Source organism: Rhineura floridana, chromosome 4 (assembly GCF_030035675.1).
Source record: "Rhineura floridana isolate rRhiFlo1 chromosome 4, rRhiFlo1.hap2, whole genome shotgun sequence".
Classification (NCBI taxonomy): domain Eukaryota; kingdom Metazoa; phylum Chordata; class Lepidosauria; order Squamata; family Rhineuridae; genus Rhineura; species Rhineura floridana.
The window spans coordinates 191302735-191330312 of NC_084483.1; the positions used below are offsets into that span (position 1 = coordinate 191302735).

At 40.1% G+C, this 27578-nt stretch overlaps 1 protein-coding gene across 3 annotated transcripts; it reads left to right on the plus strand.

Annotated features, from left to right (window-relative positions):
• The first annotated feature begins 209 nt into the window (after positions 1-209).
• STON1 (stonin 1) lies at positions 210-27578 on the plus strand. Of its 3 annotated transcripts, none has more exons than XM_061625650.1 (4): positions 210-697; positions 15810-17772; positions 24456-24658; positions 25861-27578. In XM_061625650.1, exons 2-4 carry the CDS (start codon positions 15861-15863, stop codon positions 25933-25935), a joined length of 2190 nt encoding a protein of 729 aa, XP_061481634.1. In that variant the 5' UTR covers positions 210-697; positions 15810-15860; the 3' UTR covers positions 25936-27578. The 3 variants fall into 3 exon arrangements, with proteins under 3 accessions (XP_061481634.1, XP_061481635.1, XP_061481636.1); XM_061625651.1 differs by lacking the exon at positions 210-697 and adding an exon at positions 707-868; XM_061625652.1 differs by lacking the exon at positions 210-697 and adding an exon at positions 975-1041.

Below are 27578 nucleotides of genomic sequence, written 5' to 3' on the forward strand. Positions count from 1 at the left end.
GAAGGATGGGATACACAGAAACTAAACACTGCATTACTTTAAATAGTAATAGTATGCAGGCAGTTCACCCCGACCTCTGCTGCAGTCACGAGCAGTTCCAACCTCATTTTGCCTCTCACAAGAGTGTTTTATTTTTTTGCCTCAAGCCCAAAAAGCGCCTATAACTCCTCAAAGTCAGAGCGCCTGCGCACGGAGTGCTCAAGACGGCCAGACACGTTAGGCGGAGCTTAGTCCCTGCTCATGCCCCGTTTCCCCTGTATGTCCCCCCTCCTTCGGCCTTAACCTCCCCAACTCCCTCCCGTTGTCTAGGAGTGAAATAGCGCGCGCAGGGGGGGGGGGGAAGAGCGAGAGAAAAGGAGCGCATGCGCTCTCTGTCCCTCTCCCCTCACGAGCTGGTTGATTTGACAGTTAAACGAAGCGCGCGCGCGCGCGCGCGGGAGGGGAGTCAGCCTGTCCGTCTGTCTGTCCTAAAATTAGGCGAGAAGGGAGCAAGTCCTCTACGCTGCGCGCTTTGGCTCCGCGCCAGGGGCGGCTGGACTGGAGCTTGGGCCCCGGCCAGCTCGTGAGGGGAAGAGGAGGAGGAGGTATAGGGCAGCGCTTCCTCCTCCTCTTTACCCTTAAGCCTCTTCCACAGCACAGTCTCTTTCTGACTGTCTTTCTCGCTCCCTCAGCGCGCTCGGACCTCTGACGGAGACCGGTAAGGAAGCACTGCGCTTTGGAGAGAGAGGGGCACGGGGGTCCCGCGTGGCGCAAGATGTCTGAGGAGGGAGGGTGCCTGTGCAGGAATGAGGAGGTACCTGCCTTTCAACTCCAGGGAGGCTGCTGGAGCCCCGGTCTGGGAAGAAGAGCATGATGGTGCAGTAGTTAGGTGATTTTTTTTTAAAGAACCTGGACTTAAATGCCTCCTCTCCCTCCCTCCCTATTTAGATGCAAATGTGTATTTCAGTTTTTCTTCCAAATGTAAGCAGCCAGCTCCGCTGCGTTTGGTGTGTAAATTCTGTTCTGGATGTGTGCCCCAAAGGACTAATAGTTGGGAGGGAGGTAAGAAAGAGGGTCCCCTACTTTCAAGCGGAGGAGGGGGGGGGCTTCGTTTATTGCCATTGCCAACAGGGCAGATGGTTTTGAACCCTGTGAAGCGGTGTTCGAATTCTTGCAGGCGTCCGTTTTGCGTTTGCAACCCCAGTGTTCACTTAAAAAACAAATCAAAAAAATCTAATTCAGTAGACTCTAGCCCGGTGTAAAGTTTTCATAAGTGGTTAAGGTGCTCCGAGACACTCTGGTTGATTGTGTTGTAATCCTTGGTTCACTTACCCTGAGAGTAAGCCCTATGGAACACAGTGAAACTTTATTTCCAGGTAAAAAACCATAGGATTGGCTTGTTCAGTTTTGATTTTATGAAAGAACCTCTGCTGTTACAAAAGCAGTTTGGCTTTTAGTCTACAGGTTAACCATCTCCTTCGTTTTAAAGTGTGCCCGTTAAATTTAAAGTTGCTCTTAGTTTCAGACCTTGCAGACACGTGTGCATGAAACATAGTAGAACTGGAGTTACCACCCCTATACCTTTGCTTGAAAAAAGAACTGGGGGGGGGTCTCTTTATTACTTATTCTTTGTTGCTCCAACGGGCAAAACCAGAACCAATGGATGAAAGTTTCAGGGAAGCAGATTGTGACTAAACATTAGGAGAAACTTCCTAATGAGAAGACCTGTTTAACTGTGGGAGGTGGCTTGCTGTCCTACACTGGAGGTATTTAAGCAGAAGCTGAACAGCCATCCGGCAGGGATGCTGGTTAGTAGTATCCTTCAATGCAGATCCCACACTGAGTAATGGGTTATACTAGATGATCTCCAAAGCCCTGTAACTCCATTTTCTTCATACCTGTTGGATGTTCCTTTTATTTCATAACTTCCTTTGCTGGTCAACATTGCATGTCATCCCCTTCTTTTTCCCCTCTGGATTAATTAGGCTGGAACAACTGCCATCACTTTTTCCTGTTATTGCAGCTGCTGGAAGCGGCTTGAATTCTCGGTTTTATCCACCAATGGTGGACAGTGCTGGTTAGCATAGTTATTTTATCTAGTGTTGGCCTGACAACTGAGTGGGTTGTGGCAAAATGATGGTTCCTCCTCACCCCAATGCTTTGATCCAAAGGTGAACAGTGGTTATAACCTGCATTTGTGACTGTGAGTGCATAATTGGGCATTCTTTTATTTATCTGGTATAAGCATGCTTAGCAAAGGAGGAAAAATTTAGCCCCACACTATTCCAGGTGCCCTGATTAGGATGAAGAGGGTGGTTGCTAAACTATGATGGGCGACCTTGAGGGTGGACCTGTAGGGATGCACTTCATTTGGAGGGCTATGCTTATTTTAAAAAATCTTACCTTATTCCACATATAAAAAGTTTGCTCTTTTTTCTTTATAGTAGAAATACTTGCATACTAAACAATACAGCTCTGCAATGAGTGATACTTTTAAAATTTTGGAAAGATGTTCATTTGAAGGGTTTGTACACAACAGTTTTAGAAATATTCATAAGGAACTGTTTAGGACTAGTTGCTAGTCACTAGCAAATCAGATTCCATGTGACGGGGCTGGATCTGAGGAGTAACTTTCTCAAACTCCAAAGATTCAGCCTGTTTTCTCCTTTGGTGCTATATGCTGACTTTCCTCTAGGCTTGCTTTCTCTGTTATGGGCAGTTGTAGTTGCTTACACAGTGTGCTGAACCTGCTGCTTTGAAAAGGGTAAAAATGTTTGAGGCTCCCATGCCAGTACACTGGCACAAAAAATTGTCTGTCCCCAAAGATTTCTAAAAGGTAGCCATGTTAGTCTGTTGAAGCAAAATCAAAGATTTTAAAGTGCCACAAGACTGTTTTTCTCCCTAACGGCTGTTGGAGAACAATGGAAATCTGTCACTAATCTTGTGTTTTGCTCCTTTGTTCTTTAAACTGGATGAGGCAAGAGACCACATGCATTCTGATCTGGAGCTGATGTGTGTTTTTTCCCCCAGGTGGTGGGGAGTGGGAACAAATAGGGATGAAAAGTGGGGTGAAATCTATTGGGAAATTAATTTGGAAATAAAAAATATTTTGAGGTGAAATAAAATGGTGAAGTGTTTTGGGAGAAACTTAATTGGCAAGGAAATTATTTTGGGAGCTTGGCTTGAGGTTCAGATTCAGCTTTGCTTTGTTCACAGTTTGTTGTCTTGGGCAAGTCGTTTGTTTTTATCTACTCTGTTTCCAATAGCGGCTAGCCAAATATCTTTGGGAAGCTTACAAGGGAGAGATACACTGGCTGTTCTGCTGGTTCTGGTGCATCTCCACCTCTTTTCTGAAAACGGGGGTGCACAACGCTAGTCAAGCTGCCCCTTTTTACTATAAAACCTGGTGAAATCAGTTCAAGTGCATATTTTAAAAATTCGCTTCAAAGAGATTTTGCAACTGATCAGCAGATCAACCCATTCCCCCTCCAGGTGTGGCCAATAGAAATGCTTTGCTGTAGGAGACTAGTATGTTCACAGCCCAAGTAGGACATGAGGGCAATATCCCCCAATTTGTTTCCTGTATCTGATACTCTTGGCTGATAAGAGGGACTTGCGTGAGAAACTTGTGTGGAGCAGATAGGAGGAACTTTGGATGACTGGAGTGAAGGGAAAGAGTTATTGGAGTGGCTTGCTAGGGTATGCAGGACTTATGTCTGTCCCCCTTTTTGGAGGTGATAACCACCCCTGGTTCTGGGTAACACTGCATTTATTTTATTTTATTGACTTTTTTCCAACTGTTGGCTCAGGAGAATATGGTGTTCTCTGTTTCAGTATTTTTTTAGGTGGAAAAGTGAGTGTACCTGAGTGCTTGTGCTTGCTGGCTATTTTTCCTTGTGTGTTCTTGTTACTACCTTGGCAGTATTTTTCGTTTAAACTGAGTTTCTTTCCTGATTCAAACAGAGACCTATCTAGGCAGAAGAGCCTGTTGCCTAGGGAACACAAATATTGGAAGTGGCAAATATTATTTGAGATATTGTATATATTAAATTTTGTAGTGACACCTAATACAACAAGCCATATGCCACTTTCATAGGGTAGAGGAAATGTTAAGATCATGTAGATCTCTCTCTGCCCAAGCTGGAATTCTTAATACATCTGACCATATATAAACTTCTGTGCATGTTCCCTGCATTCAGGTAGAACAGCTAGCTGCTGTTAGCTAACCTGCTCTAAAGTGATTATCACAGTCTCCATCAAAATTGACAGAAGGAAGTTTGGAGGTGATGTTCCAAAAGTGCAGGCATCTTTAATACCATCATAGCTAGTAACAAATATGTCCTTAATTTTGTTTTACTGATGAGACTGAGGCCAAGACACTTACCTAACCAGAGCTGGTCAGGTGTTCAAATCCCATATTCCAAATCCAGGATTGTTTCCAACTAGACTATCTGAGTTTATTCCATCCCATGCTTACGGTTACCATTTAGATATATCTGTCTGTATTGCTGTATAGACGCTTTCATGCAGCTTTATGAAAACTATGTAAAACAGTGCCAAGATGGTCAACCTCAGAACAAATGACTCTGTGGTGACATTAGGTCAGTTTCTGATTGCCAAGCTGCAAATCTTGGATCAAAATTCTCAGCCGGCACAGAGTCCCTGCTGCAGTCAATGAGAGTGGAAAATTTTGTCAGAAAAGCTTCAAAGGTGGCAGGAGGGAGCATTTGGCACTGCAAAATGCTTAGAAAGGGAGAGGTTTTGGAATTTCAGCATCCCACAAACACATTTGAAGATAATTGATCATGTGGCTAGGTTGTTTAAATACTTGTCCTTGTTTACAAAATGCTTAACTTCTGTTCTGCTGATTTAGAAAGGACAGCGGTTTTAGGGCAGGCTTGTTTGTGCTAGTCACTGTGCTTGAAGTTGTCAGCATTTTCTGTTGCCAACCAATATTCATGGTGGTTAAAATATAGTCAGAAGGGCTGGGAAGAATGACTGTACTAGATTGCCTGCTGACCAGCGTTCCTACTTAGTTGCCAGTTAGCTTTTTTAAAAGCTAGCTTTAATTCTGGATAATGAATGGGCTTATGCAAACTACTAGTGATTATTCCTATTTTTCCTCCTTTTCAGTGTTTGCAGCAACCTTGCCATCAGCTTATCTGTGGCTAATAAAAGGTCTTCTTGCCAACCCACTTTAAAGAGCTGGTAACTCTCTCCCTCCACCTCTATCCCTGCCGCTGCCCAGTAATTAGTGTGCAAGGCTACTTGTAGGAGCCAAGAAGTGTTTAGAAATTTACCTTCCAGCTTGTATCAATATAATTTGTACAAAGATAGAATTTTCTCATGTTAAGCCTCTCTTCATTGACACTACTGTGCTATCAATTGATAGCCATCTCAGCTGCTTTCTTTTAAACTTACTTTAGATTTCAGGCAAGCTGTCAGCCAAGCTCCTTTGTTGTCAAAAGCAATTGCATTCTGATCGAAGTTGAGATTCCCTGGACCAAACTAGATGTGATTGGTGGGGGCCTAATTTGAGTTGGAGCTGCAGTGATTGTGCAGGACTTTTTAACACTCCATGCAATTTGCGTGTGTGTTATGTGCCCTCAAGTTGATTATGACTTATGGCGACCCTATGAATCAACAACTTCCAATAGCATCTGTTGTAAACCACCCTGTTTGGATCTTGTAAGTTCAGGTTCCTTTATGGAATCAGTCCATCTCTTCTTTGGTTTTCCTCTTTTTCTGCTCCCTTCTGTTTTTTCCAGCATTATTGTCTTTTCTAGTGAATCATGTCTTCTCATGATGTGTTCAAAATATGATAACCTCAGTTTTATCATTTTAGCTTCTAGCGATATCCATGCAATTTACCTACTTCAAATCATGCCTTACTTCCCGATGTTGTTTGTCCCATGTGGGAAAGCATATCTATCTATTTTACAAATTTATAAACTGCTTCACAGCAGGCCATCAAAGTGGTCTACAACAGGATATTATAAAGGTATAATGGACCCGTGCAGCATAGCAGCTTCAGGGAGGATACTTTAAATTAGGGAAGTGGTGTGTATGTGTGATAAACAGTTAAATTCCCCCTTCCCCAGAGCCAGGGATTTTTTCTGAATTGGTGGTTTCTATGGCTGCTTTTAACTTTTTTAAAAATGTAGGAAACCTATTTTTCTTGTTTCACATCTTGTTTGGTCTCTGTGATGCTGAATTCTGTGCCAATTTCCAAAATATATGAAGAATACACAAGCAGACCTAAGTTTCACTGAATCCTGCTTACTGGTGGATTTTTCCTAATATTCAAATGAAACTTGCTCTTTTATCTGAAAAATCACAACACTCTTAAGCTTTTTTTTTTAAAGAATTGCTGGAACTAAAAGGTATTTGTGAATCTTGGAATGTTTATAACTTGAGGGGTACCAGGTCAGAGAATGTTTGGCCATTATTTTTATTGCGCAAAATGTCTAGAAGTATTTTTCTGTTTTGTGTGTTGTGATGGAAAAGAGGGTATTGCTATTCAGTATAAATAGTTGTGGTTAAGGAAAAGGATAAAAATAGCTTGTCTGCCATGACAAAGTGTAGCCAGAAGTTGAACATTAGCAATATTTGGAATGTAAATCAAACTAGCAGGAAATTCTGAGTTAAGACTGGCATTTTATCCTTGCTTAACACACACATATGAACTTCTACCTTTTCTCAATTAATAACAGGAGACAGTTGTGTTGCTCTAAGGTTTTTGAGTAATTGGAACCTAGCAGACTGATTTTAAAAGGGTGGTAGCGTCTTTGCATGTAGAAGGAATGGGGTTTGGTCCTAAGGATAATTCAATATGGATCTCTTTCAGAGACTGTGGAGGAACAGTGCAGACAAGAGTACTGAAGTGTTGTATTTCATCTGTGCAGGTTGGATTTAATCCTGTGTGGCTCTGATCTGTGCAATCTGGGCATAGGAAGCTGCAGTCCAATTCAGACTAGTAGATAATAAAAAGCTAACACTACAAGTGACCCTAGTTTATAGTTATAGCATTGTATTGTCCATAGGTCATAGGATTGTTGTCCAGACAGGCTTGACATGTGTTCTACTTGAAAAGTAGTGACATGCTTCTCCAACTTTTCAGAATGGCAGCATGGTGCAAGTTGTTGATTGAACATACCATGCAAATAGCCTAATAAATTTAGCAGGGTTTGCACTTACTCAATGCAGTATGGTGCAAGTTGTTGATTGAACATACCATGCAAATAGCCTAATAAATTTAGCAGGGTTTGCACTTACTCAATGTTATGAGCCCCACAGAAAGGGCATGGAGTGGCGAGAACAAGGAGGAGCACTTTGAATTGGATGATGGTTTCAGTAATGGGCCTACAGGTGTGCTGGACTCTGAAAGCTCTCGCACCATGGACAGTGACAGCTCCAGTTACCGGTGAGGAGGCTCAGCCCAGTCAGGTAGTTACCTCTTTGCCCAACAATCACCCCATTCTAATGCCCACTTTGCTGCTGCCACAGCACAGCCCTCTTCTTCTGTTGGGGAGGATCTTGCTGAGGCAGGGAAGCCACCCTCATCACATTCATGGAGGTTATTGTGCCGGCAAACTCAGTGAGCCCCCATGGCCCCTCTGAGGAGGAGCTCTCATATGTGCACGTGTTCTCAACAGTGACACTCAGTTCATGCAAGCAGAATGCCCGTCCATCCTTTCTTAAGCATGGTGAGGGGATGTGTCTAGTTGCTGCGACAACATCTTAGCGCAGTGTAGTTTTGCTTAATTACTCTTAGTAATGATGCTGAATTCTGTGTAACCTGTAAGCTGATTCATGAAGCACTCTGAATTGAAACTTTCTATTAAATCTATTTTTAAAAAAGCACACCTCCACGTTCGTGTCTGACTTCAGTGGGTTCGGACAGGACACTCATTGTATCAGTATTAGAGTATCAGGTTTTGTGTGTTTGAATTATGATCTGTGCATGCACACTAGTGCTTCCACACATATGAGAGGCTCAGGGACATGCCTGTCTTTCTGCTGTTTGCAAGTATGTAAACCCCTTTTTTTCTTTTTGTGTGTGTTTACATATTTATTTGGATTTTATGTATATATACAGCAGACGGGTACAGATCTTGAACTGGTCGTATCAAAAATCGGAGTAAAGGTAAAGAAGACCAACAAAGCAATCATAATGCCAAAATACAATTTAAAAAACATCCCAGAAGAATATAAAAATCAAATAAGGAACAGATTTGAGGCTTTAAACTTAGTTGACAGAGAACCAGAAGAACTGTGGAGTGAAGTCAGAGACATTATCAGGGAAGAATGCAAACAGAAAATACCTCTAGTTAAAAGGAGGGAAAGACCTCAATGGATGATTGAAGAAACTCTTCAAATGGTTAAAGAGAGAAGGAAAGCAAAAGTAAAAGGAGACAGAAACACGGTCAGAACCCTAAATGCAACAATACAGTGGCTAGTATGTAGGGACAAAGAAAACTACTACAATGGTTATTGTATAGAAATAGAAGAGGACAACAAAAAGGGAAGAACAGGAGCCCTATTCCAAAATATTAGAAAAATGAAAGAGACATTTAAACCAAGAGTAGGGATGTTGAATAATCAACAGGGGAACACACTGACTGGCCGAGATAAAATAAAAGGAAGATGGAAGCAATACACTGAAGAACTCTATAAAAGAGATGCTAGGATGACAGATTCACTCACGGAGGAACCGTATGATGAAGAACCAGAAATTTTAGAATGTGAGGTGAAAGCTGCTCTTAAAATACTTGGAAGAAACAAATCACCAGGAACAGATGGCATACCAATACAGTTGCTGCAAGCTACTGAGACTGAATCTGTCCAAATTTTGACAAAAATTGTCAACTAATATGGAAAACTAAACAATGGCCCACAGACTGGAAGCATTCAATATACATCCCAATTCCAAAGAAGGGGATCCCAGGGAATGCAGTAATTACCGAACTATTGCCTTAATATCCCATGCAAGTAAAGCAATCCTTAAGATTCTACAACAAAGGCTCTTACCATATATGGAGCGAGAAATGCCAGACATCCAAGCTGGATTTAGAAAGGGAAGAGGCACCAGAGGTCATATCACAAACATAGGTTGAATAATGGAACAGTCCAAGGAATTTCAGAAGAAATTCACCTTGTGCTTTATAGACTACAGCAAAGCCTTTGACTGTGTAGATCATGAAAAACTATGGAATGCTTTAAAAGAAATGGGGGTGCCACAGCATCTCATTGTCCTGATGCGCGACATATACACTGAACAAGAGGCTACTGTAAGGACAGAATATGGAATATTTTATCACCCAACTTGTTTAATCTGTACACAGAACATATACGGAAAGCGAGATTGGACCAAGAGGAAGGAGGTGTGGAAATTGGAGGGAGAAATATCAATAATTTAAGATATGCAGACGATATCATACTACTAGCAGAAACCTGTAACGATTTGAAACGAATGCTGATGAAAATTAATGAGGAAAGCACAAAAGCAGGACTACAGCTGAACATCAAAAAGACTAAAGTAATGACAACAGAAGATTTATGTAACTTTAAGGTTGACAATGAGGACATTGAACTTGTCAAGGATTATCAATACCTTGGCATTGTCATTAACCAAAATGGAGATAATAGTCAAGAAATCAGAAGAAGGCTAGGACTGGGGAGGGCAGCTGTGAGAGAACTAGAAAAGGTCCTCAGATGCAAAGATGTATCACTGAACACTAAAATCAGAATCATTCAGACCATGGTATTTCCGATCTCTATGTATGGATGTGAAAGTTGGACAGTGAAAAAAATCAACTCATTTGAAATGTGGTGTTGGAGGAGAGCTTTGCACATACTCTGGACTGCAAAAAGACAAATAATTGGGTGTTAGAGCAAATTAAACCAGAACTATCATTAGAAGCTAAAATGATGAAACTGAGATCATCATACTTTGGACACATCATGAGAAGACATGATTAACTAGAAAAGACAATAATGCTAGGAAAAACAGAAGGGAGTAGAAAAAGAGGAAGGCCAAACAAGAGATGGATTGATTCCGTAAAGGAAGCCACAGACCTGAACTTACAAGATCTGAGCAGGGTGGTTCATGACAGATGCGCTTGGAGGTCGCAGATTCATAGGGTCACTATAAGTCATAGTTGACTTGAAGGCACATAACAACAACAACAAGTGAAATAGATACATAATAAGTTGTAGGTGAGTCAGATCTGGTTTGGACAAACCCCAGTATGACTTTGACCTTGCTTCCTATCCACAGTGGATGCAACATGAACCTCTGCTATTAACTCCTATATTGGGCCCAGTGAGCTCTGTGTGTATTGCATCCATCAGGAATAATGCTGTGTAAGGTCTTCTCATGCTTTGTCATTGCAGCTCCTTGTATTCCAGCCTTCTCTGTTGTATTTTACAGTTCAAGTAAAAGCACAATATTGGGCTTATGCTGTGGGGAGAGTGGGTAAGTAGGGGGAGGAATGCAAGCTAAACTCAGTAGCTTTATTTTTATGTAAACTAAAAATGCTATTGGATGCCTCATGGCACGTTTGTTTGCTCTCTGGACCCTGTGTTCAGCATCTGAAGCAAAGTAGTAACTACAGCAGCAATCACTGAACAGATTCAAAGCTAACACGAATTAGCTGAATTCTGAATAAGTAAAATGGAATAGAAGCATTTTTAAAGAATTTCCAGATTTTCATTGGATGAGAGGAACAAATGCATTGGGTGTAAAGCTATGTGTTCTGTCTGTCTGTTTCTCCCTCCCTCAGTCCACAAATTTTGGCTGGTATTTGTAGCCAATGATTGTTTCTAGTAGCTAGTGAAGTTTGGTTTTTTTGCTTCCTGTTCCACAGTGGCAAAGTGCATCCCTTTTTTTGGTGCTTTCTGCCCAGTGAGGAGTTATTGTATGGGTGGAGTGATGAGTGTGTGCTTATTGCAACCCTTCCCTTCTAATCCATGACACTAATGCACACTGGGGCATATGTTCCAAATGTTGCTGGGGGCTTAAAATATTAATTATCCCTGCAGCAAAATGTCCTGGATTTTTTTCCAAAATAAAATATTTACATACTGCCTTTTGTCTCTAAAAAGAGCCCCCACCCCAGCAAGAAAACTATTCACAGCCAAAATAAAAAAAACATAACTGGAAAAAAATAAAACTCGCATTAAAAGCCTGGTGTAACAAAAATAACTTAATTGCTAACCTAAAGGACAAGGGGCCAGTCTAATCTCTGTCAGGATGGAATTCACGATTTGGGTATTCTTCTGAAAAGGCTTTCTTTGCTAGTTGCTAGAATTAAATTTCTGGTTGCTGCTGGCAATTTGGACTCCTGATAATCAGTATGGTCACTGTGGAAAGGGGTGGGGGCCACTGGTACAAGGCATCTCTTCCCAGACTTGTAACTGGCTTAAAGACTTGCATCTGATTGCTTTCTTCCTTGTGTTTTTTTAAAGAGCAGTCTTCAACTTTTTCAGACATGGGATACATCTTTAACCCAAAGACGCATTTGGGGATCCATTTCTTAATTTTTTACCATATATTTGAATGGTGGTAATGCTGATGCTGCATCCCACCTTGGATCAGGCCATGACCTGGTAGCGGGTCCCAACACACCAGTTAAAGGCCATTGCTGTATAGGGATGTGCACAAGTCTGCCCACCTCCCCACAAGTATATATACTGAACACCTAGAAGGGTAGTATGGTCACATTTGTTTGTCCTGTTCTCTGATGAAGGCATGGAAGGAAATGTAGATTCCTCCATGCAGTTGGGAAGCCTGATCACCCCAGGTTTCTGACCATGTAGCAGCCCCATAAACTATATGTGCTAGGCCCCTTTCACACTAACATTGAACATGACCAGTGGATGTTGGGAGTGTGGCCAGCATACATGGCTTTACACTCTCGCCATGTGTTCAGTGAACACTTTGCGGTGGGAAATGTTTGAAAACCTCTTATGTTGCCTAGCCAGCTGCTTTTGAAAAGACCAGGGAAGCTTCAGAAGCAGTTTGTGATATGTTATTAGGATCAGCTGGTTAAAAGGGGGAGGGAGAAGGAGTGAGAAATGTTAGTAGTTGACTGTGAGCTCCTTGTATGAGCTTAAGCAGCTTTTGGGATGTCAGTCAATATCTGCTGACTGAAATAAGGTTATGACAGTACATAGCTGTAGCAAGCCACTGGCTGTAGGAACTGTGTAGTCTTGTTGGTTTCTCAGTTCCCTCTCTCTCCCTGTCCCTAATAAAGTCCTTGTACTTGGTCATCTGTGATAAAGGACGCTTTGGTGATGTGGGAGGTGGGCTTCAAATAATTCCTAGTAATGCTGGTGTAACATCAGTGGTGTTTCCTGCATAATTTGTATAGAGTTGCTACAGAAAACCTGGCTAGCAATTGCGTCTGCTAGAAGTAGGTCTGTGTTATTGTATGAAATGGTTTGAAAGAGCACCAGATTTCTATTGTGCAGTCTCCATTGCTGTAAAATTCAGTCTAAAGATAGGAATTCTAATGGAAACTTATCACTGTGGGGTTGCCAAACATTGCAGTAGCATGTGAGCAGTAAGGCATCTAATGCCTGTGTTACTACTTAAATGAAAAGCTTTCCCTTCCTCTGATAGTTTCAAGATTTAGTGCTAGATGAAATGTTTTGTTGATTGTATTAAACCATAACAAAACATATGGTGTCTTTCCTAATGGAGCTGAGCATTTGTATCACAAATTAGGATGCAGAATGATATAGGACTTGCTTTATTAATAGGAACTACACAATGATAGCAATGACAATGAGTCTCACCCCTTTCCCCAGTGCCATGACCTTATCTGAATCAGTGACTCTGTATAGCAATATATAGAGCTGAAAGCAAGCTACCAGCGAATAGCAGTTGATCAGAGTTGAAATGTATTTGTGGAAAACATGAAATTCACTTCTTTATTTGTCCAACAAGTGACATGTTTCCCAAAATAGGCAATACTGCAGCTGGTGCAGTATGCTGTGGATCAGATAGTGAATGGTGGCCTTTACCAGTACATACCATATCATGCTAAAGGATCTGCACTGGCTGCCTATCGAGCCAGCTTTAAGGTCTATACGTATGAAGCTCTAAACTGCTCTGCACGAGGTTACCTGAAAGAGTGACTTACTCCTCCATTGCCTAGTATGGGGATTCAGAACGACAAATGGAACCTGATTAGTCTTGTCACAGCTTAATGATTGTTGCCTTATAGTGATGTTATGTGCCTCCAAGTCGACTGCGACTTCTGGCGACCCTATGAATCAACGACCTCCAAGAGCATCTGTCACGAACCACCCTGTTCAGATCTTGTAAGTTCAGGTCTGTGGCTTCCTTTATGGAATCAATCCATCTCTTGTTTGGCCTTCCTCTTTTTCTACTTCCTTCTGTTTTTCCCAGCATTATTGTCTTTTCTAGTGAATCATGTCTTCTCATGATGTGTCCAAAGTATGATAACCTACTTAAGTTTCATCATTTTAGCTTCTAGTGATAGTTCTGGTTTAATTTGTTCTAACACCCAATTATTTGTCTTTTTGCAGTCCATGGTATCTGCAAAGCTCTCCTCCAACACCACATTTCAAATGAGTTGATTTTTCTCTTATCTGCTTTTTTGACTGTCCACTTTCCCATCCATACATAGAGATCAGAAATACCATGGTCTGGATGATCCTGACTTTAGTGTTCAGTGATACATCTTTGCATTTGAGGACCTTTTCTAGTTCTCTCACAGCTGCCCTCCCCAGTCCTAGCCTTCTTCTGATTTCTTGACTATTGTCTCCATTTTGGTTAATGACTGTGCCGAGGTATTGATAATCCTTGACAAGTTCAATGTCCCTCATTGTCAACCTTAAAGTTACTTAAATCTTCTGTTGTCATTACTTTAGTCTTTTTGATGTTTAGCTGCAGTCCTGCTTTTGTGCTTTCCTCTTTAACTTTCATCAGCATTTGTTTCAAATCATTGGTTTCTGCTAGTAGGATGGTATCATCTGCATATCTTATATTATTGATATTTCTCCCTCCAATTTCCACACCTCCTTCATCTTGGTCCAATCCTGCTTTCCGTATGATATGTTCTGCGTATAGATTAAATAAATAGGGTGATAAAATACACCCCTGTCTCACACCCTTTCTGATAGGGAACCAGTCAGTTTCTCCATATTCCGTCCTTACAGTAGCCTCTTGTGCAGAGTATAGGTTGTGCATGAGGACAATCAGATGCTGTGGCACCTCCATTTCTTTTAAAGCATTCCATAGTTTTTCATGATCTACACAGTCAGAGGCTTTGCTGTAATTGATAAAGCACAGGGTAATAGATGAGCTTTTTCACTGGTAGCACCAGTGTTATAGAATGCTGCCTCTGCTGAAGTACAAATGTATGGACATTCTGCCCACTTTTGAAGACGATACCTTCAAAGCATATGCATTTCCTTTTCTTGACCTGTTTTAATTGCTGTGGTGCTTTAATGGGATTGTTTTATTGTGTATTTTAATTATGATGTTTATATTTTAATATCTGTGTAATTGGTTTTTATACTTGCAAACTCCTTAGAAGCTTATTTTGGCATTAAGTAGTATATAAATGAATTACTAAATAATAGTAATGCTACATGTGGATACCTGTTTACTAGGCAAAAAAGTGGTAATTATATCATAAATGCCGCCCTGGGCTCCTGCTAAGAGGAAGGGCATAGTCTGATATTTGCATAGTGAACTGATGTGCTGACACATCTGGTTAGTAAAGATGAAGGCAATGACCCCATACTGCTTATGCTATCCAGTTCTTAATACTAGATAAACAAGCATGTTTTGGCATGTTGTGGGGGGCTTTGTGTGAAAGTTTGGGGAGCACTGCTTTGTGTGAAAGTTTGCTACATTGAAGTGGAAGAAAGTGTTCTGCCTCCACACCCATTTGTCAGGTCCCAGCCAGAGGAGTCCTCATCAGAGGATGACCAGGAGGCTCCGGTCTTGGACCCAGCCCTGGCTCAGGCTCCATCTGAGGGTGAGGGCCCTGGATCTTATGACAAGATTCAGAATGGGCCATCTGCAACAGGGGCAAGTTTGGCCTTTGACATCGAGACAAAACAGCCTGTGAGCCCAGGGGAGATGCCTTTGATGCTAGATGGAGACCTGGCCCATCCAGAGGAGTGCTTGACTAGAGGCCCAGACTTCCCATGTGCGCACATACACTTAAATACGCCCGGTTGTGCCACCATCACCCAAGATGGCAGTGGAGGCATGTGAAAAAACTGGAATGAATCTTCAGTAAATAGCCATTGTTGTCTACGTGCTCTGCAGATTTTGTGCACTTTATACCTGGAAAGGAGATGTCAAATTTATATGCAATTTATATATATATATATATATATAAAATGTCAAATTAATACACAATTTTGTGCAAAAAATAGTATGAATACTCAAACAGGAGAAATAATGTTTTCTTTGTATGCCTGACAACATAACCCTTTGCCTTGCATCCATGGCTATCTGTATCCCCTTGTATACAAGCTTGTCGATACAGGTAATACGGAACAGCGAAAACACTCTTCCTTTAGATTTGGCATCTACTGGTATAATCCACTGGTCTCTAAGGAGTGAGAGATTTAGGGCTGATGCAAATATCTATTACACTCATTTAAAACAAGTTTCGTTATTAGAGCCAAAAAATGCTGGGAGTTATATATATAGATACAGTTGCGTGAATGTGTTCCCCAGTCCCATTACAATTACTTTATTCAGGGTTCCTTGAAATCTTTATGCTCTTATAAAAATAATAGGCATTTTCTTATTTATTCCATTTTCTTTTGTTAAACAGATGATTTGCAAGTGAAACTTCAGCTGAGTATCTTTAACTTGTTGCAACAAGATGTTTACCACAAATCCTGCAAACTGGGTTACTTTTGAAGATGAACCTCTCTTCCAGTCACCTCAGAAAGCAAGTGGAAGTCATAGTGCCTGTAGAGCAAATGGGCTTAAACTCCATTTTCCTAAGGTGCATGATTCTTCAAGCCAATCGCCTTCTTCCAGCAACACACCTATCTGCTCTCCTGTAGTGGACTATTACTTCAGCCCTGGACCTCCTAGTAATTCTCCACTCTGTACACCTACCAAAGATTATCCTGTAAGCCTTTGCTTTCCCAAATCAGGAACTCACCTTCTTTATCCTATTCCAGAGTTGTCATCCAACATTAATCTTATCCCAGTGCCTGGACCATCTTCTCAAAAACTAACTGGTACCTCTCAGACTGAGCATCACTCGGAGTTTTTAGTCCCTGAAATAATAGATGGTGCAAATGCTACTAATTGGGAAAACTCAAATAAATTAGAAGATTCACTAGAACCGCAAACATTCTTCCAATATGTTCAGAATGACTGTGCTTTTTCTAGTCCATTTTGGTCAGACAATTCATCTGATGCATCCATCGGCATGGACAGGAAGGATGCAAACTTTGAAAAGGATTGTTGCCCTTCCAATAAAAAGGAAAGGTTCCTTGATCAGAAAAGCCTCAATCAGGGATCATTCAGCTATATTTGTGAGAGGCTTGAGCACTTGCAAACTGATATTTCAGATAATGAAAAGACGGTGACAGCCATGCCGTGCATGTATACTGGAGATGGCTTCTTTTCATTCCTTCCACACAGCCTCTTCAACAACCAAAGAAAAGATGGCTGGCCTTTCATGTTAAGGATTCCTGAAAAGAAGAATATGATGTCATCAAGGCAGTGGGGTCCTATATACCTTAGGGTGCTGCCTGGAGGAATCCTACAAATGTACTATGAAAAGGGCCTTGAAAAACCTTTCAAAGAATTCCAACTGCATCCATTTTGTAAGCTTTCAGAACCCAAGCTAGAGAACTGTAGTATTTCTGGGAAAATCCATACTGTGAAAATTGAGCATGTGTCTTATGTGGAGAAAAAGAAGTATCATCCCAAGGCTGAAGTGGTTCATGAACCAGAGATAGAACAGTTGCTGAAGCTGGGGACGACGGATTACAATGACTTCACTGACTTTCTGGTGATAGTGGAGGAAGAGTTAATGAAGCTTCCTGTTATTTCAAAACCAAAAAGACACTATGAAGAACAGGAAATGATCCTTGAGATAGTGGACAACTTTGCAGGAAGGATCACTAAAGCAGAAGGGAAGCTAGTTGAAAGTTCTGTCATCACCCATATTTATTGCTTGAATTTTGTGAATGGGAACCCTGAGTGCTTTTTGACACTAAATGATTTAGAGCTTCAGAGGAAAGATGAGCTCTACTTTGAAAAGGACACTGCGAAGAAATGGATTGAAATCATCGACTATCACTTCCATCAATGTGTGAAAAAACAGGAATTTGAGCAGTCAAGGGTAATTAAATTTACACCCCTGGAAGGGTGTAGGTTAGAGCTAATGCGTTTCAGGACATGGTATAATGGAGCTGATCTTCCATTTTCTGTCAAGGCCATGGTGGTAGTACAGGGAGCTTACGTCGAACTCCAGGCTTTCATAAACATGTCCCCTTCTGCTGTGGCTTTGGTGCGTTCAAATTCCATGAAACCCTGTGAAAGTATTATGGTACACTTTCCTATTCCTTCACAGTGGATCAAAACTCTTTGGACCATGAACCTCCAAAGACAGAAGTCTCTGAAAGCGAAAATGAACAGAAGAACATGCCTTGGCTCTTTAACTGAGATTGAATCTGATCCTGTAATACAAGTCTCAGTTGGAACGGCCAGATATGAAAGTGCCTATAGAGCTATTGTGTGGAGGATTGACAGACTTCCAGATAAAAACTCAAGTAAATATTTGATTAAAGGTTTTCTTAAATGGTGTAACTGTGCTAAAAGGGGATTGCATTTCCTTATAGTAGGTTAATAATATGGCACTCTAGAGATCTTACTGGCCAGTTGATTAAAATGTATTATTTTTTAAAAACAAAATTCATATACTGGTTGATTGTAGAAAACCTCTAAGTCAGCCTTTCCCAACCAGTGTGCCTCCAGATGTTGTTTGACCACAACTCCCATCAGCCTCAGCCAGCATTGCCAATGGCAGGAAAGAATGGAATTGTGGTCCAACAACATCTGGAGGCACACTAGTTGGGAAAGGCTGCTCTAAGTGGTTTACAAAAAATATTAAAATTATCAGTGAAAACAATTACAAACAATTAAAAACATTTTAGAACAATCAGCAATACACTAAAAAAAATTTTTTAAACACATCAATATCTATGTGTCTGTATAGGTATTCCTAAACAAAAAAGTTTTAAGCAGGCACTGAAAAGAATACAGCGAAGGTGCCTGCTTGATGTCAATAAGCAAGGCATTCCAAAGAGTAAGTGCTGCCACACTAAAAGAATGATTTCTTACAAATGTGAGATGAGTATTATGTGGCACCTGTAACTGTATGGTATTGGAGACTGCAGATGCTGAACTGGCATATTGAACTGAGAAAAAGAAAGACACACTTGATGTAGCACACATTCCTGTGCTTTAGAAATCTGTGTATCTTAATGCCACACCAACCTAACAAACCAGCTTTGATAGATACATGATTCAACTCAAGTAATATCATTAGGCCCGCTCTTCACATTTCATTTAAGAAGACTTGGGGTGGGGGCCTCCTTAAGAGGCAACTTCATGTTTTATCATGTTTATTTAGTTTCATTTATATTTTTGTTTTGTTTGATCCAGGGACCTATCTCTCTCACCAAGTGGTTACTATTCTGTAAATTCAGTGCTTAAACTATAATGTATATTGGTCTTGGGAAAGGAAGCTTGTAGGTATTTTTAATTATGTACGCCGCCTAGAGTGGCCGTTCATTCGGCCAGATAGGCGGCCTAAAAATAAAATTTTATTTATTATATTTATTGTATTAAGAGTCCGCAAGGTGTTCTGGAATTCGAATGTTTTTTCCATTTTGGACATCCATATAAATTTGACATCACCTTTCCAGGTGTAAAGTGCACCTCTGTATGTTCAAATGTATGAGAAAGGTGAATAAAGAATTCATATCAGATTGCAGGAAATCATTATGTTGTCCTTGGAAGTAGAAATGCAGAGAAGGTATTCTCCAACCGATCTTTTCCATTACTTTGAAGATGGTTTAGAAATTTATTTTATTTATGGCCCACCAACAATAAATAAAAAAGTTAAAGAATGTAAAATACATAAGATTGTTAAAAGAAAAATCTGAAAGTAATAATTGAATGTCTAATTGTAATTTTTTAGGAGTTTTGCAACTTGGTGAGCAACTAAAAAATTAGAATCCCTCAATAAAATGAGCAGAAGGTGGTACATATGTAAATGTACAACAGCCCTTTCTTGTTGTCAATTTTGCATACTTTATTAACATGTTGAATACTTTGATAAATTTTGTATACTGCACACTAAAAAAACCCAAGTTTTTAAAAAAGTGCATTCTGTGTGCTGTGCAAACATTGTTTGTTTAGCATAATTATGCAGCATAGTTATTGGAATGGGACAAACAATTGTGCATGGCAGCACACCATGCTTTATATTATGAACTCTTCCATAAATGGACTGGAGTTAACTAGTGCTGTTGGCATTTTGAAACTTAGTGAGTGTATACCTAATCCATGCTTGTCTGTGGTCTGAGTTTCTTAAAGGAACAACATGGTAGAACTATAGATGTGTTTATGCAGAGTAATACTTACTGTGGTATACCTGGTTCTGAATTTTGGGAATATCTGTTCTGGGATACAGAGTGTAAAGAAGAGTGCCCCCCCCTTTTTTTTACTTTAGCTGCTGACATAGCCTCTATCTACCAAAAGAGAGCAGCATTGTTGTACAGTTAGATGGCTGTATTGCCAAAGTTTTTTTGAGATTCTGGAGTTCTGCTAAGTCTATTGACATGCTTGATATACTTGGGAAAGGAATATCCTCTAGTGCTGTACTAGTGGACTAGCTAATGCATTCAGTCTGTTAGTGCTGGAATATCCACAGTGACAAGAGAAGGCCTCCAGTTACACTTCTGTCCCACTAATATTTCATTATAAAAATACCTAGTGAGGCAGAAGCACTCAAGCTTTTTATCAAGGCCAAATATGCTATAACCTTTTCCCCAGTGGTGGGGAAAGTAACCTAATTTACTGCACAGTCCTATGTGTCTACTCGCTAGTAAGTTCTGTTGAGTCCTTTGGGACTTATTTGCAGGGAAGTATATGAAGAATTTCAGCCTTAGTTGAATTTGAGATTATGCAGCAGTTTGAGATTTTATATGGTCTTGCTGGTGTGTTTTCAGCATATAGGCATCACTAAAAAAGTTGTAGCTTTAGAGATAATTTTAAAATACTCTCCAATAATTATGATTTTTAAAAAATGCTATTATGAGGGCCTGTTCATATGGCAGTCAGGCACTTAGCCATGGGAAAAGCTTGCATGTGGTGGGTACCATCTATTACTAGCCATTCACTGAGAGTCATTAGAGAGTTGGCTGTCATGCTTTTCAGTAACATAGGGCAGCCCCGTATCATATATATCATAGTAGCTAAGCCTTTGAGCATATAAAGGCATAAGTAATGATGACTTGAGTCTGCATCAAATTAAAGGAGCTGAAACTTTCAGGTGAAAAGTGCATTAGTCATTGTAGCAATCTGATTCCAGGAGTACACCAGGGTATTTGAATTAGGCCCACTTTGTGTGTGGCAGTTTTCACACATACATACTAGCTAGTTCTCTGAAGAAAAAACATTATCAATGAAATGCCCTTTGGTGATTAGGATGGTTCATCTTTCCCTCCCAACAATGTATGTAAGTATATTTAGATATGTTGGGGATGTGAAAGATGAAAATGCCATATCTTTAAAACAGCTTTCAATAATACAGAATAAGTTCTCTTGTCACTGCAGTGGGATGGATGTTATAGTTTTAAATTACAAACAACTGTAATCAATTGTGACAGGAAAGTCTGTTTATTGTTTCTTTTAAAGGTCAAGCACAATGGCAGACAAGGAAAAGAAGATAAGGCCTAGATCAAATGCACGTTTACAGCCTACCGTATAGATACTAAGACACTTTCTCCACTCAGTTTTTGAGAGGCCACAGCCAACATTGCTACACTGTTGTCACACTGTAGCCCTCTTGAGGCATTTAGCTTACTCAGTAAATGAATGTTTGTATAGTAAAGAGGTGCAGAGTTTTACCATCTTATGTAACGTATTTCTCCCAGTTTGACAAAAGGAAAATTAAGTATGCAAGCATCCACATGGCAATTTAGTGTGTGTGTGGTGCTACTTGCATCCCCTTGTAATTCGCATGGTTCACATGATGTTGCAGGCAAGCAGAAGGTATCACACAGTTTTCCCCTTTAAATCCGTATTAACCCAATCCAATTATAATGCAAATAGGAAAGGAAAAAAGATCTCAGCTACGCTGCTCTCCTCCTTGTAGGTGCTTGGCTTTGATGTTTTTTAGCAGGCGGGCTCTTTTCATGCCCCATCGCATGTCTGCCGCCCACAAAAGCTGCCACAACTGCAGCCTACTTTGCCTTTTCACTTACTCCCCCTTGTGCCTTTCACTCAGGCTGGGACAATGGAAAAGGGGAGGAGGGTATAGTCAGTTTCATTTTGCTTGTCAATTTCACACAAAGGCACTCTCCCTGCTTCAGCCTTGAACCTGAGGAAGTAAACATATAAAATTAGAGGATGGGGACACAAGGAAACAGTGACACTAATCCTTCACAGAGAAACGCCTACTAGTGTGAATGGAAAAGAGCGGATTTGAAGCTACCAAATGTGGACCTTGCAAATCTATGACGACAGTAAAAGCAGCCTCCTTAGTACAAAGGTATGCTCCCATGTGGATAAAGCCCGATGTCCCTGGGTTGAGTGTAGAATGTACTCTGCTAGACAGTAAAACTAAATACATAATGACAGTGGGTGAGAACCAGTGTAGCATGAGTGGGTGTCTGCTCACACAAGATAACTTCTTTTATCTCGTCCCCTGTGCAGATGTGTGCTCTGAAAATTTGCTCTGGAGTGTTGGGGACTCTCCAGAGCAGATTCTGAGGGCATGTAAGATACTAGAGGGGGAAGAAGAGAAACTGCAAGTTCCGTTACATGAGTGGATTTCCATTCCACATAGTCCCAGGTTTTTAAAACTCCACATCTAATATGCATTCATCCAGAATGCATAAATGTTTCACTACCAGAACAAATACAGCTTTTTATAAGGAAGAAGATGGCAGCTTGCTAAAATAGCTTTCTAAAGCATGGTCATTGTTGATAGGATGTAAACATGGGAGAAATGTGACTTCAAATCCAAACTATGGAAGAAATAAACTTCAGATCCAAATTGAAACAACGATCCCTTAATTAGAATCATTCTTACCCATTTTTAAAAGAATTCCTATGGGCTACAGTATTTTCACGCTGGATTTTCCAATAACTTCTGCAGATATTGCTGCCTTGTTCCAGGAAACACTTTCTTGGCAGTATAGCCTCACCTTCCCCTCACCCCCCTCAACTTCACAGTAAAATAATATGGAAACAAAATTAAGAGTAAAAATCCCACCTTTGCTCTCATAAATGCTGTGGATGTTCCAGGTAGAATGCCAGGGAGAGGCATTAAATGTTTATTTTCTGGGATTTCCAGTTGGTCTCCATATCATTTATGGGTATTAGCTAACAATCCATGCAGCCCCAAGGATTGCCTGAACAGTTAGAATTATTGCTTAAATAATACTACCTGGCATTTATATGGAGCTTTTTCTCAATGTTCAATGCTCTTCCCTTACATTATTTCATTCCTTATTGTGTTGTTACATTTTTCTCCTATTGCAGATGAAAGGACCTGAGGCTGGGAGAGTGTCTTTGAAGTTGGAACAGTGACCTACTGTATAAAATAGTAATAAGAGATTGTAAAGTGTTATGTACATTAAAAAGGGCTACTGCCTGCATAAAATCTTAGTTGATAAATTGTATGCATTAATAGAGTGATTAATCTGAATAAATTTGCCTTTTGAGTAAAAAAACACAAAAAAACTGAAGAGAAAATACTACTTCTAAAGTGTTGCCTATCTCCTGCCCTTTTTGTACAAACTTGTATTTGAAATCCTTCTTGATATGCCTGATTTGAAAAATGCCCCAACTAAACAGTCAAAAGATTTATAAATAACTAGATTGTTTGACTAAACGTGCACCCCTAATAAAGTGCTGTATAAATAGTGTTTTAAAAACAGGGCCAAACATTACATGCAAATGCCTCTATGAAACCCTGTATAGGTGCTGTTTGTGGTGGGGGTAACTTGGAGCAGACATGCAAGGGCAGGAAGAGAGAGTTACTAATCCCTTCCCCCCCCCCCGCCCTATTTCTACTCCAGAGAGCTTCCACCTTGAAGCTGTTTTTATTACAAAAGTATCAGTTCAGGTTTAATTATACAAGTTTGTAATGTGTAGTATGTCCTTCACTGAAGATAAAATTCTCAGTTTACTCCATCTTTCTTGTACCCAAATACACTCTCCATTCTGTTCAACAAATCTGACATTTTAATTTCCCATTTTAGATTTTTAGTGATTACCTCAATATTGCCTGCAGTCTTTAAGATGCTCTCTGAAGTAAATTCCATCAGATTCAGCTGAATCATGAGCATCTCCATGGAATCTCTGCCACAGGCTTGTTGCAGGAGCACTTACTGATGGCTGATGTCAAGTCCTGTAACATTAATTTTAATGTTAGAAACACACTCACTGTTCTGCCAGTTCCAGTTCGTCTCCACCTCTTCTGAAAATGGGGACACATGATGCTAATGTCCATGGCTAACTTGGATCCCTTAATTTCAATGGGTCTACTCTTAGATGGATGCAACTCATAAAATATAGCTGTTATGTACCTGAAGCTGGGCTATGCACATAATCATCTATGTCAATCATATATGTACATTGTTGTACAAGTGTGTATGCTCAGGCAGTACTTGTGTGTGACGGTCTTGTGTGTGAACTAATCCTAAGTGGCAGGTTGGAAGCCTTTATGCTTTATGCATCTTCCCTCCCTCCCTCCTTCCCTTTTTTCCTTTTATAAGCACTAAGGAAAAGCACTTTTCATAAGAATAAAGATGCAAATTGAGGAGTGCTTATTTTCCTTACCTTTATTTCTCAGCTTACAGCTATCAGTTCTTCAGTTGTTTTCATACTTTGCAGGAAGGTTGACTGTGTAAGAATGACGGTGTTTGGAGGAGGTTATTACAGAAGGAGTATACTAAAATGGTGAATAATTTCATGTAGTATAAAAGTGTTTCTAGTCTTCCATGTTATGAAGAGCCAGTTTAAACCAGAGCAAATATCATTGTGAGGTCCCATTAACCTGAGATTGGAAGTGCTTGTGACCTGCCAAGCTGCTTTTCTCTCTCATTGGATGGCTCCACTATAATTCCTTAGCAAAAATCCTCCTGTGACTTAATTGTTTTCTCAACTATTTGTCTTTAAAGATTCCTATGACATTCCCTCTTGTTTTCTTCCCAAGGTCCAGATCATCCACACAGTTTGTCTTACAAGCTAGAACTCGGATCAGATCAGGAAATCCCCTCTGACTGGTATCCCTTTGCCACGGTGCAGTTTGTTGTGCCTGATGTATGTGTTTCTAGAACTGAAGTGAAATCATTGGGCATTGAGAGCGACGTCCAACCCCAGAAACAAGTGATACAGAAAGCATGTTACAACTGCCAGGTAAACTTGTCGTCTTAGTTGGTTTTTTAACTTGATGGAACGTCACGGTAACAAGCAAGGCAGGCAGCTGTACAAAGAGAAGATAAGTACTACCCATTTATCCATTTACTAAAGCATCAACTAAAACCGTAACAAGGACACAGCAAAGGCATTCTGTGCCAGCAGCCAAATCCCGGTGGAGTATAATCTTGTAAAATTTACAGCTCACGAGCTGAATCCTAGGAGTGATAAGCCTGTGGAAACTTAGGTTTTCAGCTCTACCCTAGCAAGGGAGCCTTGAGGGGCCTTAGTAAATTGCTGTTGTTGTAACCTGAACCTAGGGGTATGTTGCTTTCCCCTTGTTTTTATATTCTGTTTTCTATTTGGGGCACATACCTGATAAAGTAGACTTTGGACCCCTCCAGATTGGCATTTAACTTTGGGTGTATTCTGCAGTGTTCTTGATGCAATAATAGTGCATTACTGGCAGATTTATTCTGCTTTAGTAGTTATTTTGCGATGCTTCCCCAATGCTACTATGTTATTGCTGTCTGGAGGGGCTATAGCCCAACAAGAGGGACAAAAAAACCCCAGAACATTTGTGGCACAAAATGTTATGTTACAAGATATTTACAGATTGGAAATGAAGCAGTATGACAGTCCCAAAACATTTGCAGGTGGAAACAGTATTGAAAGCAGAATTGTTAATGACTACCCTAACAGTATCATGAGCACAAATCAACATGAATGTTCACTAAAAAGGATGTCTGGAGGAGCCCCTTGTCTGTTAAACATCATCCTGCACTATTTTTTACTCTTTGATAAAGTGCTACAGGATTCCTGGTGTTTTGGTACTGCAAAAAAACCATGGGTACTCTTCTAGAATTAGCTAAAAGCAGATGATTGCTAGTTCCACAATTCCTGGTTTATTATTGTCACTGTTTTCTTAATATTTTCTTAATAAGGTTGGAATGCTGGCTATTGGCCTAGTAGGTACAATGTCAAGAGCTTCACTGAAGGCACATGCGGCCAGCTCCCTGCTGAAGCTAAGCAGTGTCAGGTCTGGTCAGTGTCTGGATGGGAGACCGCCTGGGAACCATATGTAAGCTGCCTTGGGTTTCCATCATGAAAAGAAAGGCGGGGTATAAATGTAATAAATAAATAAATTAAAATAATATTGTTGCTGTTTTTTAATTGCAAGTCCTTTTGTTTTCATACCACAGGTTGAAATTGAGAAGAAATGGATTAGGCTTGATGGTGAAGATCCCAACAAGTGTGGCAGTTGTCAGATGCAGTAGATAGGAAGGGAACTGAAGAAAGAAGCAGCACTGGATTGCTAGTCTACTAGTGGATTGTGGGAAAATATGCTTTATATATATTGCTGGCAAAGGCAGTGGACTTCAGCATAAATCCTGCAGGTCATCTTGCTGAAATACCATATGCTATTGGAATCTTGTGCTCCTAACCTTTACTTTACTGGCTAATGTTGTCCTCTAAAAAGCTAATACTATGAATTGACTCTGTGCACTATCTTGAAAATTAGTGGAATCTGATACGAAGTTTTATAAGGCAATTGACCATGAAGCATTTAGACATAACATCAAAATGTTTCTGCTTTTGGTATGGTCTAGAAAGAAATTATAATTTTCAAATTAAGTTATGTATTACATATTTATATGTAGTTTATCCAAGTAATCCTATGTACTATTTTCCCCAGTGTTGGTAAAGAATGCAATCCCAAAATATACTAAAAAGGGATGTCACTTGGCAGAGTGGTTAATACTTTCAGTGGCTCATAAATTAGATTTTTGAGTAATTGCAATATATAATCCCTCTACAGAATATACATATGGAAAATGTTACATTAGAATGCAAAATCTACATGGATTTTTAAGAATAGTTCCTTTGGCAAGAACTATCGGGAATCTAATCCACTGCTTGCAGATCTTTCCTACAAAATTTATACTGATTCTGCATTTCTTAGAAAATGGCACACAAACAGCTCATATGGTCTCCTCCTTTGGCCTCTGTTGTTTGAGCCTTTTCCTTTTCACTCTTTGGAAGGACACTCTGCCTGGGCTTATGGAAAAAAGGGTGTTGTGGGTAATAAAAGTTCTTGCCCTGAAAGGATGAGGCAACGTTTTAATTTCAGGATCTTGAATGGAACAGAGTTATTTTTAACCCATTGCCAACTGTTACAAATTACTTTGGATCTCCAATAGGAACAGATGTTAGATCTGGAACAAAAGCATATCCTGAAGTGCTAGTCAGAGAAGCTGTAAATCCAGGAGACTGTACAGACGAACATGGAAAGCAAGATGTTCCCTTGTGCTTCCTTGTGAGCTGGAGTTTGCTTAAGGGGTGTGCAGTAGAACACTCCTGATTCTGAAGGGAAGATGAAACTGTAAATGCTTTGACAACCACTGTCACCTTAACCTTTTAGATGCTGACTTTTAAACTTGTAGGCCAGATCTATTTATCCTCTTGGAAGAGACATCTTCATTTTTTTAGGCCTATGTTGTATAATCTAGAAGCCAGAGAAGTGTCTGTCTTTGTTTTAATTTGTATTGATGGCTTTTTTGCTTTATTGCAATTGCTCTAGAAGATGATATGTCTGTTGCATGTAAGTCTTTTTGGAATAAAGCTATAATAGCACACTTCATCTCACTTTAATATTTTGTCCCTACTGCAGATATTAAATATGGACCTTAACACTTCAGTTAATTCACCCCAAAGGGAAAATGATTTAGAATAAATTGAGTTTTATTAATCTGGGAAAACATAGTTTATATTATAATTCCAGTTCAGTGGAAGTGGATATTAAGTTACAGTCTCAGTTCTCTATGTAGCATTGTCCCAACAGTTAATTTTGAAGATAGCACAGCTTCTCTAATCTCATTTTACTAGTAAATTATCTTGAAATGTCAAAAGAGCCTTTTGG

Coding starts and splice junctions, on each gene's coding strand:
- STON1 (XM_061625650.1), top strand. CDS start 15,861: ATGTTTACCACAAATCCTGCAAACTGGGTTACTTTTGAAGATGAACCT. Junction 17,773..24,455: donor ACTTCCAGATAAAAACTCAA/GTAAATATTTGA, acceptor TTTCTTCCCAAG/GTCCAGATCATCCACACAGT. Junction 24,659..25,860: donor AAGCATGTTACAACTGCCAG/GTAAACTTGTCG, acceptor TTCATACCACAG/GTTGAAATTGAGAAGAAATG.